This window comes from Coregonus lavaretus (genome assembly GCF_964263955.1).
Source record: "Coregonus lavaretus genome assembly, chromosome: 32".
NCBI lineage: Eukaryota > Metazoa > Chordata > Actinopteri > Salmoniformes > Salmonidae > Coregonus > Coregonus lavaretus.
In genome coordinates this window covers 34,136,578-34,151,650 of record NC_140019.1, presented here as the reverse complement: position 1 = coordinate 34,151,650, position 15,073 = coordinate 34,136,578, and the positions used below count along the sequence as shown (strand labels likewise).

General features: G+C 44.6%; 1 protein-coding gene across 3 annotated transcripts; it reads left to right on the top strand.

Moving 5' to 3' along the window:
• Nucleotides 1-7,106: 7,106 nt before the first annotated feature.
• LOC311107491 (zinc finger C4H2 domain-containing protein) lies at nucleotides 7,107-14,433 on the top strand. Of its 3 annotated transcripts, none has more exons than XM_084149988.1 (5): nucleotides 7,107-7,278; nucleotides 8,340-8,511; nucleotides 13,171-13,343; nucleotides 13,446-13,608; nucleotides 13,781-14,433. In XM_084149988.1, the coding sequence occupies exons 1-5, from the start codon at nucleotides 7,226-7,228 to the stop codon at nucleotides 13,892-13,894; spliced, it is 675 nt and encodes a 224-aa protein (XP_084006114.1). In that variant the 5' UTR covers nucleotides 7,107-7,225; the 3' UTR covers nucleotides 13,895-14,433. The 3 variants fall into 3 exon arrangements, with proteins under 3 accessions (XP_084006114.1, XP_084006113.1, XP_084006112.1); XM_084149987.1 differs by having other exon boundaries at nucleotides 7,115-7,278; nucleotides 13,446-13,635; XM_084149986.1 differs by having other exon boundaries at nucleotides 7,115-7,278; nucleotides 13,171-13,635; nucleotides 13,781-13,995.
• The last annotated feature ends 640 nt before the right edge of the window (nucleotides 14,434-15,073 follow it).

Below are 15,073 nucleotides of genomic sequence, written 5' to 3'. Positions count from 1 at the left end.
CTCCCAGTCCCTGCCGCTAAAAAACATCCCCACAGCATGATGCTGCCACCACCATGCTTCACCGTAGGCTAAGGGCTAAAGAGTTCAATCTTGGTTTCATCAGACCAGAGAATGTTGTTTCTCATGGTCTGAGTCCTTTAGGTGACTTTTGGCAAACTCCAAGCGGGCTGTCATGTGCGTTTTACTGAGGAGTGGCTTCCGTCTGGTCACTCTACCATAAGGGCCTGTTAGTCACAGATACCTTTAAAAAAGAATGGGCCTCACAATGGGCCTTAAGATCTCGTCACGGTATTTTTGTGCATTCAAATTGCCATCGATAAAATGCAATTGTGTTTGTTGTCCGTAGCTTATGCTTGCCCATACCATAACCCCACCGCCACCATGAGGCACTCTGTTTACAACATTGACATCAGCAAACCGCTCGCCCACACGACGCCATACATGTGGTCTGCGGTTGTGAGCCGGTCGGATGTACTGCCAAATTCTCTAAAATGACTTTATGGTAGAGAAATTAACATTACATTCTCTGGCAACAGCTCTGGTGGACATTCCTGCAGTCAGCATACAAATTGCACGCTCCCTCAAAACTTGAGACATCTGTGGCATTGTGTTGTGTGACAAAAACTACACATTTTAGAGTAGCCTTTTATTGTCCCCAACACAAGGTGCACCTGTGTAATGATCATGCTGTTTAATCAGCGTTATGATATGCCACACCTGTCAAGTGGATGGATTATCTTGGCAAAGGTGTCACGATCGTCGGATATAGAGGACCAAGGCGCAGCGTGGAAGGTGAACATACTTATTTATTAAATGATACACGAACAAAACAACAAATCGATACGTGACGTCCACAGGTGCAAAACATGGAACAAGATCCCACAAACACTGTGGGAAAACCACCTGACTAAATATGGTTCCCAATCAGAGACAACCAGCAACAGCTGATACTCGTTGCCTCTGATTGAGAACCACTCTGGCCAACATAGATATACAAAAACAAGACTAGACACAACGAGCACAAAACAAACTCTACACACCCTGGCTCAACTTAAAAGAGTCCCTAGAGCCAGGGCGTGACAGTACCCCCCCCTAAAGGCGCGGACTGCGACCGCGCCTAAAAATCACTGAACAGGGGAGGGCATTCCTCCTCGGAGGCGGTTCCGGCTCCGGGCTTGACCACCACCCTCTACTAACCCCCCCGTAGTGCCCCTGGTCTGGTCTAGCCCCACTGGCTGGAGCTGGACTGGACTTCGGTGGAGCGGATTGCTCAGGCTCCGGTGTGGAGCAGCTGACCGGTACCTGACCAGGCACCGGTGAAACGGGTACGGGCTGGCGATGCGCACCACAGGTTTGGTGCGGGGAGCAGGAACAGGCCGGACCAGGCTGGCGACGCGCACCATTGGCTTGGTGCGGGGAGCAGGAACGGGCCGGGCCGGGCCGGGCTGGCGACGCGCACCATTGGCTTGGTGCGGGGAGCAGGAACATGCCGGGCCAGGCTGGCGACGCGCACCATAGGCTTGGTGCGAGGGGCAGGAACAGGTCGGGCCGGGCTGTCGACGCGCACCATAGGCTTGGCGCGATGGACAGGAACAGGCCGGACCGTACTGGGAACACACACCACTGGCCTTACACGGGGATCAGGAACGGGCCGGACCGGACTGGCAACACACTTCAGTACCTCTTGCCGTGCCTCTACATTTTCCTTCCCTCTATACACCAATGGCTCCCGTAACCCGGTGGCCTTCTCTCCTCGTCCACCAACTCGCCCCTTATCTGCCTCCAGTGGCCCCGTCGTCCCTGCCATGTGCCCCCCCCTAAAAATGTATTGGGGGTGCCCCTCGCCTGTCCGACGACTGCCCGGTTGGCGCCGCTTCTCCTCTCCTGCCTGGGCACGCTGCTTGGTCCTGTATTGGTGGGATCTTCTGTCACGATCGTCGGATATAGAGGACCAAGGCGCAGCATGGAAGGTGAACATACTTATTTATTAAATGATACACGAACAAAACAACAAATCGATACGTGACGTCCACAGGTGCAAAACACGGAACAAGATCCCACAAACACTGTGGGAAAACCACCTGACTAAATATGGTTCCCAATCAGAGACAACCAGCAACAGCTGATACTCGTTGCCTCTGATTGAGAACCACTCTGGCCAACATAGATATACAAAAACAAGACTAGACACAACGAGCACAAAACATAAACTCTACACACCCTGGCTCAACTTAAAAGAGTCCCTAGAGCCAGGGCGTGACAAAAGGAGAAATGCTCACCAACAGGAATGTAAACAATTTTGTTTTGAAACAGCAGAGATCAGAGCCGGCCAACTAGGGAGGCCCATATTTAGGTAAATTCTCATATGTTTAATGTTGATCACATCGGCCCATTCTGGACAGAATACTTCAACCACAAAAAATATGAACGTTTCTACAAGTACAATGTTTAAATTACTGTTACGTTCCCCAGTTTCTGTGTTGTGGGTTGTGTATTTTCATGTATGTATTTCAGGAAATGGATTCCTGAAATTCCCCAACAAGCAGCTGATTGGTCAATGAACATTGATGATTGGAGAGCTGACCCCGCGCCCTTGTCAGGACGCAGCTGTCTCCAATTACCAACTCCTTCTGAAGCTATATAAGCCCCAGTTCTGTTGCTCAGAAGGGGAGGGGGACCAGAGATGAGAGAGGGGGCTAATGGCTGAGAGTTATAGCATGTTGGTTGTTGCTAAGACATTTGGTATGTACTGTGTAGTTGTTGCTAAGACATTTGGTATGTACTGTGTAGTTGTTGCTGTGAGAGCTGATTGAAATGTTGTGTGTTAGTTTGTTGCTCAGAGAGTTTCTTTAATGTCCTGAGTTAGTTTTTTTTCTCAGGTTTTGTTGTGAACCACTTTGTGTTATTCTGTTTCATTTGTTCCCAGGGGGGGAAGGGGAAGGCACCTAGGAAGTGCTTAGGCAAGAGGCCCGTGGGCATACATTACCCGTAGAAGTTAACTGTCTATGCCAGGGGTGTCAAACTCATTTTAGCTCAGGGGCCACATGGAGGAAAATCTATTCCCAAGTGGGCCGGACCGGAAAAATCATGGTATATATAACTTAAAAACAACAACTTCAGATTGTTTTCTTTGTTTTAATACGATCAACATACAACATAAAGCTGGAGCCTGAGGACAGTGTGTCCAAAATAGTACAAGCACAACATCACTATTAATCATAAAACACGTCAAGTTTATTTGAAAATTCTAAAGAAAAAGAACACAAACACACAATGCCTCAGTGATTAACAGAACTGTTTCACAGATCACAGAACTATATCAGGGGGTCATTTCTCAGGCAGAAATGTAGATAAAAAGAATGAAATCCTGTTCCCCAAACAAGTGCAAGAACCACAGAGTCAAGAATAGGTTAAATATACAAATAAAATAAAATCAATTAAAAACAATAGCACATCAACATAAAAACATATAAACATAAAGCTGGAGCCTGAGGACAGTGTGTCCAAAAGCACAACATCACTATTAATCATAAAACACCTCAAGTTATTTGAAAGTTCTGAGGACAAAGAACACACAAACACACAATGCCTCAGTGATTCACAGAAGTATATCACAGATCACAGAACTATATCAGGGTGTCTCATGTAGCACTTTAAGTGGGGTTGCATAGTTTATTTGACTCCTGATACCTGGCATCTTTTAGCTTTCACCAGCGCATCAATATCAGGCGTCACATCCTGAGTGGCAGCCAACTTCAGGATGTGATTCAAGTGCTTGTGCGTGAGCCTTGAGCGCAGCTTTGTTTTATTTATGCTCATTACAGAGAAAACTTGCTCACAAAGATATGTGGTTCCAAACATGCACAACAGTTTTGCAGCGAGGGCTGTCAAGTTGGGGTAACCTGGCAAGAGATTCTGATTAAATGTGTCCAAGCCAGCTGCGGCAAATTTGCCCTTCAAATCCGAGTCACACTGCAAGTCTATTATTTCAAGTTGGATGCTGACGGGCAGATCAGAGGGATTCACGGTGAATGGCGAGCAAAAAACTTCTTTCTCCAGTTCACCAAAAATCTGAAAGCGTTGCTCAAACTCCCGTAACAGTCCCGTTATTTTATCTTTGAACCGCTTCATGTCTGCCACATGTTGGGTCGCGCACACATTTTTCAGACAGGGGAAGTGAGCTGCATCACCACCGGCAAGTTGCGTCTCCCACAATGACAGCTTCAACTTGAAAGAACGTATGCTGTCATAATACTGCATGACAACTTTGTTGCGCCCTTGCAGCTGTTTGTTCAAGTTATTCAGGTGCTCTGTAACATCCACCATAAATGCAAGGTCCTGCATCCATTCTGCGGAATGGAATTCTAACACTGTTCAATTTCTTCTCGTAAATCAAAGAAACGCCTCAGCACCTCGGCTTAACCATCTTACCTCAGTGTGGTATGGCAGGCCATAGATGTGGTCTTTCTCTCTGAGAAGGCTGTCAAACTGACAGTGATTCAGGCTTCTGGATCGGATGAAATTAACAGTTTGGATGACCACCTTCATGACGTTATCCATCTTTAATGACTTGCAACACAAAGCCTCCTGGTGCAAAATACAGTGAAAAGTCAAAAAATCACGTCCTCCATTTGCAGATTGCACTTTCTCTCTGAACTTTGTCACAACGCCTGCTTTTTTCCCGATCATTGAGGGCGCACCATCTGTAGCCAGGCTGACAGCGCGGGACCAGTCCACTCTGACCCTGTCCAGCGCGCCGACGAGTGCGGTAAAAATATCAGCTGCTGTCGTTGTATCTGTCATCTGCACCAACTCCACGAACTCCTCGGTGACGGTCAATGTGTCATCAACTCCGCGGATGAAAATGGCCAGTTGTGCAACATCTGTAATGTCCGTGCTTTCATCAATTGCAACCGAAAACGCAATAAATGACTTTACTTTTTGCTTCAACTGGCTGTCCAAATCCACTGAAAGATCGGAAATCCTGTCTGCAACTGTGTTTCTTGTCAGGTTGATATTTACAAAAGCCTGACGCTTTTCAGGGCACACAATCTCAGCTGCCTTCATCATGCATGTTTTTACAAATTCACCCTCACTAAATGGTTTTGAAGCCACTGCGATTTCATTAGCAATGAGGTAGCTAGCTTTCACTGCAGCGTCACTGATGTCTCGGCTGTGAGTAAACACAGACTTGACCTACTTGCTCTGCCCCGGTATAAACAGTTTGCTTGCTTAACACAATTGCTATTGCGCCATCCAGTGGACGCAATTGGAACAGCAGTTTATTTTATTGAAAAATTGCAGCGCATTTTTATACTTTACAAAATCATCTCGCGGGCCGGATTAAACCCGTTTGCGGGCCTGATCCGGCCCGTGGGCCGGACGTTTGACACCCCTGGTCTATGCACACTAGGAAAGACCTGGGCGGACCATCCCCTGTATTTTGGTTAGTGCACCAGGTGGTGCTATTAAGTAAGTAGTGGGTAGGCAGGTAAGGTAGGAGAGGGGGCTTTGATATTTACTTTCTTTGCTTTGGTTCCGTCCAGCCCCTTTTCCCCAAACTTACCGTGCGAAGGAATAAATTCCCTGTTAACGGTATTCTCTGCCTTTTGTCATCCTTACTCACACCTACAGTCCCATACCTCTTTCACACCACGGAGAGTTGAGTTGTAGCAGGGTGTTGCGTTCCCTCTTCCGAGAGGAGTGCGTAACAATTACTCAAAAGTGATAAGATATAAAATATTGAGTTTCTAAGTTGAGTGAAATCACTGTACTACAAGTATCACACAGAACAATGTACTGTTGTGTTGAAGCTCAAACTCTTAAAAACCATTTGAGTGGTTAACAAACAAACACTTCACTTTTAACAAACACAGAATAACTCAGGGTAGTTACATGGTAAACCTTTAAAATGGCTGAAAATCACAAATCAATCCACCAAACTACAAAAACAGCCAAGAAACTAAAGCAGAACTGTGTCCAGATCAGATTCTGTCCTAGAATCAACTTTTCAAGTTAAGTTTTAATGTCACATGCACAAGTACAGTGAAATGCCTTTCTTGCAAACTCAAAACCCAACAATGCAATAATCAATAACAATGTATTACTGGAAGAAAAAAAACACTAGAATTAAGAATAGGAAATATGAAATACACAATAAAGTAAGTAGGTAAGTATACTATATACAGGAAATATTTTTATGAATTTGTCTCACAGAGAAACAGAGACATTACTATAGGAAAAAGTTGGTCTTGTCTTACTGTCAAACGCTAAATGTACACAATCTCACACTAATCTTACACAGACAGCCACATTTTAACGTCAATCCAGATGTTATATGATAAAGAGAATAACTGAATACTCACAGAAGACATTTGTAGATCTTTTATCTCCTATATTATTATGTTCCTGAGAGGTCCTTCTTTCGGCATTAGCCTCCTCTCCACAGAGTCATATGAAAGTGCTTTCAATATTCACTGGGATTATGGTGAATTAAAACTAGCCATTGTTGTGTTCTCAGGACTAATCCAATGGCAGCCCAGGAATCTAACTCAAGGTGGATTAAGGCAGTGTACTAACACTTGACCCTCTCAGGCCCACCGCAAAATGGTGCACAAGACACTGAATTTACATCCACCTTTAGAATACGATAATTTCATATATGATAAGGCAATGTTGATAATATACTGTAGACCTAGCCTTAACCCTAGACCACACTGCCACTAGTCAAGGACAAAGGGCTTACTAAACCCAACACTCAAGGCATTCATTCCTGGTTCTATGTTTATTTTTTTGTAAAAGTCCATGTATGTCTCTTTCATTGTTATTTTTTAATACAACATGTAATTATTATTTTGTTAAAAGAAAGAATTGAAACACAATAAGAAATCTACTATAAACTTTACCCAATGGGTAATGTAGAGTGTAGACAGTTTGCATCATTATCAAGAGGATTACATTGAAACAATGCAACCGTTTCTATTACAATGTTACAACAACAATGTAACCGGTTTTATCAGAGAGCGTCTGTCTGGCTCTGAAACAATGTAACGGTTTCCAGCGGGGGTCACTGGAGTACAGTACACGTAGCCACTGGTTTCCCCCGCGCATGCGTGGGTCTTCACAGCGAATGTCACGGTTGACGGTATTGTGTTTTATTAGCTAGCTGGCAGACCACCCTGTCCTTCCATTAAGATCTCATTTATCAGGGTCTAAAGACAAAACCATGGGGGACGAACAAGAGATCATGTGCAAACTAGAAAACATTATGGAAATACGGTAAGGATTTTTTTTATTCTTCTTCAAAGAAACCACATCTGGTAAATCAGGTAGCTGGATGGTTCAGGAAAAGAGCAGCGAGAAGAAGTGGTTAGCCAGCTAATATTAGCGTCTTGGCTTTGTTATTGAGCGAGGAAGCTAGCTATATGTGACGACATAGCCTCGAGCAAGGTTAGCCAGCAGTGGTGACCGTTCTATTGTTCTTGAAGGAACTGCAAAGAAACTCTCGCTTTTGTTTTGCACGTTACAGAATAGGTTGCTAGTTATGCATTATGCATAATCAATCCAGCTGTTTGCATCAACAAAAATCCAGATGCGAAGTGCATTGCCAGATTAGCGGCTGGCTGGCTACTTAGCTAGCTTTCTGTCATTAGCCAGGTAGCTAATAATTGGCGAACCATGGTTGGTGGTCCGGTTCCCCCAATGTCTTGAATTCATTCAGGCGGAACCAGTTACACATTTTCACATTGTTGAACAGATGTGCCGCTGTATAGCTTGGCATCAGTAACATCAGTAGATAAAAAGATGTCTGGACAATAATTAAACCAGTTATAACAATGGCATGTGGTACACTACCATCTCTATTTCGGATATGCATGCATTATATTACTTATTTATTTGCGTGACAAATATTATCTCTCCTTATTTCTCAATAAACTAATTTATTGCAACAACAACACAATAATACACTATGATGTCTTGGTTCTGGTCTCTCTTGAAAAATAGATTTTTATCTGAAGAGACTAACCTGGATAAATAAATTAAAAACAATAGAAAATGCCTTAGGGCAATTGGTTTCTGAAGCATGATTGGGTGATGTGAAGTTGAACTGACAGAATGTTGTCTTTGTGCCCTCTGCCCTGTAATCAAAGGAATACGTGCATTTGTAAATAGCCCAGTGATAGGTAACTACCTAATGTTGTATAATTGGTAACTAGTGCATTGGTAACTAACTACTAGTGCATTTGTAAAGGACCTACTGTGTTACATTGGTAACTAGTGCTGTACAGTGAAAACTAAGTAGTGATGCATTGGTTAAACTGTGTTTTCTGTCATTTCAGGAATAAGACGGTACAGATGCAGAAGATCAAGACTCGTCTGAAGTCAGAGTTTGAGTCCCTGGAGTCTGAGGAGAAACATCTGAAGGAATACAAACAGGAGATGGACCTCCTACTGCAGGAGAAGATGGCCCATGTAGAGGAGCTACGACTCATACACGCTGATATCAACGTGGTGGGTAGAGAGAGATAAAGAGAGAGAGAGATAAAGAGAGAGAGAGAGAGACAGATAGAAATAAAGAGAGAGAGATAGAGAGAGACAGAGAGAGACAGATATAAATAAAGAGAGAGAGAGAGATAAAGAGAGAGAGAGAGAGAGACAGATAGAAATAAAGAGAGAGAGATAGAGAGAGACAGAGAGAGAGAGACAGATATAAATAAAGAGAGAGAGAGATAAAGAGAGAGAGAGATAGAGAGAGACAGATAGAAATAAAGAGAGAGAGAGACAGCGAGAGAGAGAGAGACAGATATAAATAAAGAGAGAGAGAGATAAAGAGAGAGAGAGACAGATATAAATAAAGAGAGAGAGAGATAAAGAGAGAGAGAGATAGAGAGAGAGAGAGACAGATAGAAATAAAGAGAGATAGAGAGAGAGAGAGAGAGACAGATAGAAATAAAGAGAGAGAGAGATAAAGAGAGAGAGAGATAGAGAGAGACAGATAGAAATAAAGAGAGAGAGAGATAAAGAGAGAGAGAGATAGAGAGAGACAGATAGAAATAAAGAGAGATAAAGAGAGAGAGAGAGAGAGAGACATATATAAATAAAGAGAGAGAGAGATAAAGAGAGAGAGAGATAAAGAGAGAGAGAGAGAGAGAGAGACAGATATAAATAAAGAGAGAGAGAGATAAAGAGAGACAGAGAGACAGATAGAAATAAAGAGAGAGATAAAGAGAGAGAGAGAGATAGAGAGAGAGAGAGAGACAGATAGAAATAAAGAGAGAGAGAGAGAGACAGATAGAAATAAAGAGAGAGAAAAAGAGAGAGAGAGATAGAAATAAAGAGAGAGAGAAAGAGAGAGATAAAGAGAGAGAGCAATAAAGAGAGAGACAGATATAAATAAAGATAGATAAAGAGAGAGAGAGATAGAGAGAGAGTGATAAAGAGAGAGAGCGAGAGAAGGAGAGAGAGAGATAGAGAGAAAAAAGAGAGAGCGTGTGAGTGAGAGGCAGACAGAAACCACTATTCGACTTCTGAATGCACAGATTTTAAAGAGTAACTTTCATCAAAAAACTATTTTTTCATAAAAAAACAGATGTTTTAGGCTTAGTTGTAGTAAAACACGTCAATTCTGGTCTTCATTTTGACAGATCGGTGCAAAATGATATACACTGAGTGTACAAAACATTAAGAACACCTTCCTAATATTGAGTTGCACCCTTTTACCCTCAGAACAGTCTCAGTTCGTCGGGGCATGGACATTACAAGTTGTCAAGCGTTCCACAGGGATGCTGGGTCATGTTGACGCCAAAGCTTCCCACAGTTGTGTCAAGTTGGCTGGATGTCCTTTGGGTGGTGAACCATTCTTTATACACATGGGAAACTGTTGAGCGTGAAAAACCCAACAGCGTTGCAAGTCTTGACACAAACTGGTGCACCTGGCACCTACTACCATACCCGATTCAAAGACACTTAAATCTTTTGTCTTTCAACCTCTGAATGGCACACATACACAATTCATATCTCAATTGTCTCAAGGCTTAAAAATTCTTCTTTAACCTGTTTCCTCCCCTTCATCTACTCTGATTGAAGTGGATTTAACAAGCGACATCAACAAGGGATCATAGCTTTCAACTGGTTTCACCTGGTCAGTCTACGTCATGGAAAGAGCAGGTGTTCATAATGTTTTGTATTTTGGTCTTTTAGTAGTAAATCTCTTTCTGCCCCTAGCGGTTCAACTCTACCATTGAAATCGTGATGTAGAGGCACCTTGAGAAGGTTCCTCTACGTCATCTCAAGGGAGGGGTTCGGTATGAAATACACTCCCTTATAGATGTGCTGGGTGATACCACTTCAAGGCTTACTATAAAAGCAGGTGACAGCGCACCTTATTTGGCAATGGTGTTGGTAAGTGGAGTGTGCCAATATATTTTGCATGATGCTTCCTTGACTACTGACGTTACACAAAATTCAAAAGGCAGTAAGGCACATTTTTGCATATGACCAAATTCTACATTTTGGTTTACCGTTTCATACACAACTATGTGCTTTTAGGAAGAAAAAAAACATGTAGTCTATGAGGATTATACATTTATATTCGTGGCTACATTCATCGCAACAAGAAATAGATGACAATAGTGGTCATATCAACTTGTGTTCTTTTCCTAACTGCTACAACTGATTAGTGGTGCAATAGTCTGCTAAGACAATTGGCTCATAGTTTAATGGTTGTGGGTTCTAATCCCACATGGGGCAGGTATGTATATATATATTTTTCGAATCCTTTTTTTTTTTTTTTTTACAATATTCATCCCGTGCCCACACACTTCTAATAAAAAAAAAAAGTGAAAGCATACCTGTGAGAGGGGTCGCCCTGGTAGTAGTTGTAGGTTTTTATACAGTAACCAAGACCAATCTGTGAGTTAATTTGACCATAGGAAAAAGAGCAACTGCGTAAATACTGCAATGCGGGTTGGATTGAATTGAGCCCCTAGTCTTCATGTTCAAGGTAATGACTGCACTTTTCTTCCGAACACAATACCGCAATAAATGTGAGTCCACAATTCAACGATTTCTTTTGCGCCCCATGGGGAATTCAAACCTACGCCGCAAGTGGTGATAGATGTCAGGAACTCGGCACCTCACCACTGTCAGCTAACTGTCCAGAGCTGTGATTGCTCGCGATGCACATTCTTTTATTATCAGCATGCCAGTGGACTTCTGGTAAATATGCTTTAGTGAGAAAGTGTTGGGATCAGGTACAACTATGTGTACCCACCCCCAAAATGAATATTTATGAGCAATTCCCGCCACCCACAACTTCTCACCTGAATGCATTTTTTTTTTTTATGTGAAGGGGTTGGGCAAAGGCTGAAATTGGGGTTGAGAGTTACCCTTTAATAGTTTATTATTTTTTCTGTATCTCTCGCCCCTTCTCTCTCTCCTTCTCCTTCTCTCTCTCCTTCTCCTGTTCTTCTCTCTCTCCTTCTCTCTCCCCTTCTCTTGTCATCTCTCTCCTTCTCCTGTCCTTCTCTCACCTCTCTCTCCTCCTCCTCTCCTCCTCTCTCTCCTTCTCCTGTCCTCTCTCCCCTTCTCTCTCTCCTTCTCCTGTCCTTCTCCTGTCCTTCTCTCTCCCTCCTTCTCCTGTCCTCTCTCCTCCTCTCTCCCCTTCTCCTGTCTTCTCTCCTACTCCTGTCCTCTCTCCTTCTCCTGTCCTCTCTCCTTCTGTCCTTCTCTCTCCTCTTCTCCTGTCCTCTCTCCTTCTCCTGTCCTCTCTCCTTCGCTCTCCCCTTCCCCTGTCCTTCTCTCTCCTCTCTCCTTCTCTCTCTCCTTCTCCTGTCCTCTCTCTCCTTCTCCTGTCCTTCTCTCTCCCCTTCTCTCTCTCCTCTCTCCTTCTCCTCTCATTCTCCTGTCCTCTCGCCTTCTCTCTCTCCTTTCCTCTCTCCTTCTCCTGTTCTTCACTCTCCCCTCTCTCATTCTCTCTCCCCTTCTCCTTTCCTCTCTCCTTTTCTCTCTCCTCTCTCTCCTTCTCCTATCCTCTCCTTCTCTCTCCTCTCTCCTTCTCCTCTCCTTCTCCCTCCCCTTCTCCTGTCCTCTCTCCTTCTCCTCTCCTTCTCTCTCTCCTTCTCCTGTCCTCTCTCCTTCTCTCTCCCCTTCTCTCTCTCCTTCTCCTGTCCTTCTATCTCCTCTCTCTCCTTCTCCCCTTCTCCTGTCCTCTCTCCTTCTCTCTCCCCTTCTCCTGTCCTTCTCTCTCCTTCTCCTCTCATTCTCCTGTCCTCTCGCATTCTCCCTCTCCTTTCCTGTCCTCTCTACTTCTCTCTCTCCTTCTCCTGTCCTTCTTTCCTTCTCTCCTCTCTCCCCTTCTCCTGTCCTCTCCTTCTCCTGTCCTTCTCTCTCCTCTCTCTCCCCTTCTCCTGTCCTCTCTCATTTTCTCTCTCCCCTTCTCCTGTCCTTCTCTCTCCTCCTCTGTCCTCTCTCCTTCTCCGGTCCTTCTTTCTCATTCTCTCTCTCCTTCTCCTGTCCTCTCTCCTTCTCCTGTCCTTCTCTCTCCCCTTCTCCTGTCCTCTCTCCTCTCTCTCCTTCTCCTGTCCTCTCCCCTTCTCTTTCCCCTTTTCTCTCTCCTTTTCCTGTCCTTCTCTCCCCTTCTCCTGTCCTCTCTCCTTCTCTCTCTTCTTCTCCTGTCCTTCTCTCTCCTCTCCCCTTCTCCTGTCCTCTCTCCTCTCTCTCCCCCATTCTCCTGTCCTCTCTCCTTCTCTCTCTCCTTCTCCTGTCCTCTCTCCTTCTCTCTCCTTCTCCTGTTCTTCTCTCTCCTTCTCCTCTCCTTTCCTGTCCTCTCCTTCTCCTGTCCTTCTCTCTCCTTCTCCTGTCCTCTCTCCTTCTCTCTCCCCTTCTCCTGTCCTCTCTCCTTCTCCTGTCTTCTCTCTCTCCTTCTCCTGTCTTCTCTCTCTCCTTCTCCTGTCCTCTCTCCTTCTCTCTCTCCTTCTCTCTCCCCTTCTCCTGTCCTTCTCTCTCCCCTTCTCCTGTCCTTCTCTCTCTCCTTCTCTCTCCCCTTCTCCTGTCCTTCTCTCTCCCCTTCTCCTGTCCTTCTCTCTCTCCTTCTCTTTCCCCTTCTCCTGTCCTCTCTCTCCTTCTCTTTCCCCTTCTCTCTCCCCTTCTCTCTCTCCTTCTCCTCCCCAGATGGAGAGCACTATAAAGCAGTCGGAGAACGACCTGAATAAGCTGCTGGAGACGACGCGGAGGCTTCATGATGAGTACAAACCCCTGAAGGAACATGTAGACGCCCTGAGGATGACCCTGGGCCTGCACAGACTGCCCAACCTCAACGAAGAGGAGGAGAAACTCTCTCTGGAGTCAGTACACACATATTATACACACACACACACGGTCACACAGGCACTCACACACACACATCAACTTGTTCTCTGTGCTATCCTCTATCTCTGTTGCCATAGTTACTTTGAGAAGCAGAAGGCTGAGTGGCAGAAGGAGCCTCATGAGCCCACCATCCCAGAATCCCTTGCAGCAGCGGCTGCCGCGGCCCAACAGCTCCAGGTCTCCCGGAAGCAAGATGCCCGCCAGACCGCCACCTTCAGGCAACAGCCCCCTCCCATGAAGGTACACAGTACACACCCTCCTATGAAGGTACACACATACACACACATACACACTCCTCTCCCCTGTCTTTGTACCAACACAATAATGACACTGTACTGACGTATGTGTATCTACATAGTAATGACACACTATAACATCTTTGTTCTCGCTGTCACCTCGGTTCTCTCCCCAGGCCTGTCTGTCATGCCACCAGCAGATCCATCGTAACGCTCCTATCTGTCCACTGTGTAAGGCCAAGAGTCGCTCCCGCAACCCCAAGAAACCCAAGAGGAAGCCTGACGAGTAGATACACAGATACAGACGCACTCTCCTACTACCACCTCATATTGCTACATTTCACCACTGGAATTCAGTAACACATGTTTTCATAACCTTTCCCCATGCCATGGAACCTACGTTTAGTGTAATCGTCATTATCCTAAGTGTTTTCTATGTAACAGTGCTTGAGTGTTGTAATGTAATTGTTAACCTTAACGTTTGATAGACCCTAACCATGTTAAATACAAACCATTATACTGTAACTGTACCCATGTTGTGATTGGTTCTGGCAGTAGAAATGTCAAACGGACTGCATTTACTTGTTACTCTGTATTTAACATGAACACTTTCCATGGCTGAACTATAATGACTGTGTTGTAACTGTTTGTGATGATATGAAAGTGGGTTCATCGTTGGAGTGTATAACCCAGGAAGTTGTTCTAATGTTTACTTAAGGCATAAGGGGCTGTCAAGGACTGAGAAAACCATGATGCTTATTTGCTTTTAACAGTGTTGTATGTGAAACTTTAATACAAGAATACAAAAATAAATGTATTTTGTACTGCAGTTGGAATTGCCTTTTCTTCTAGACTTTAAGATGAAACTCATTATAATACAGATGATCAATGACACTCACAGGCTGGGTCACACATAGGTCTCTGACCAGAAGTAGTGCACTACATAGGGAATATTTCAGATATGTCCGCACGGTGATAGCGCCAGTACGAAGGTACATTACATTTACATTTAAGTCATTTAGCAGACGCTCTTATCCAGAGCGACTTACATGAGCAATTAGGGTTAAGTGCCTTGCTCAAGGGCACATCGGCAGATTTTTCACCTTGTCGGCTCGGGGATTAGAACCAGCGACCTTTCGATTACTGGCACAACGCTCTTAACCACTAAGCTACCTGCCGTACCTTTAGCTCAGTTCTTGTACTGTCGTCAAGAAGTCGTCAAGTTAACATTCTGGGCCTTCAAGATAACCCTTCATTGACATTCTGTTGGCAGGGTACATCCAGATTCCTGTTCTGTCTCCAAGGTAACCCCAGGTTGCTATGTCTCCCTCTGGCCTGCAGTTGTTCCCAGATCCAGCTGGGGTTGTCAGAGGGCTTGGGGAGGCTCCTCAGCAGCTCACCCAAAACACATACTGGGAGAATCTCATTTACATACTCCTGGTGTCCGCTTTCCCTGCCTCTTCAAAACC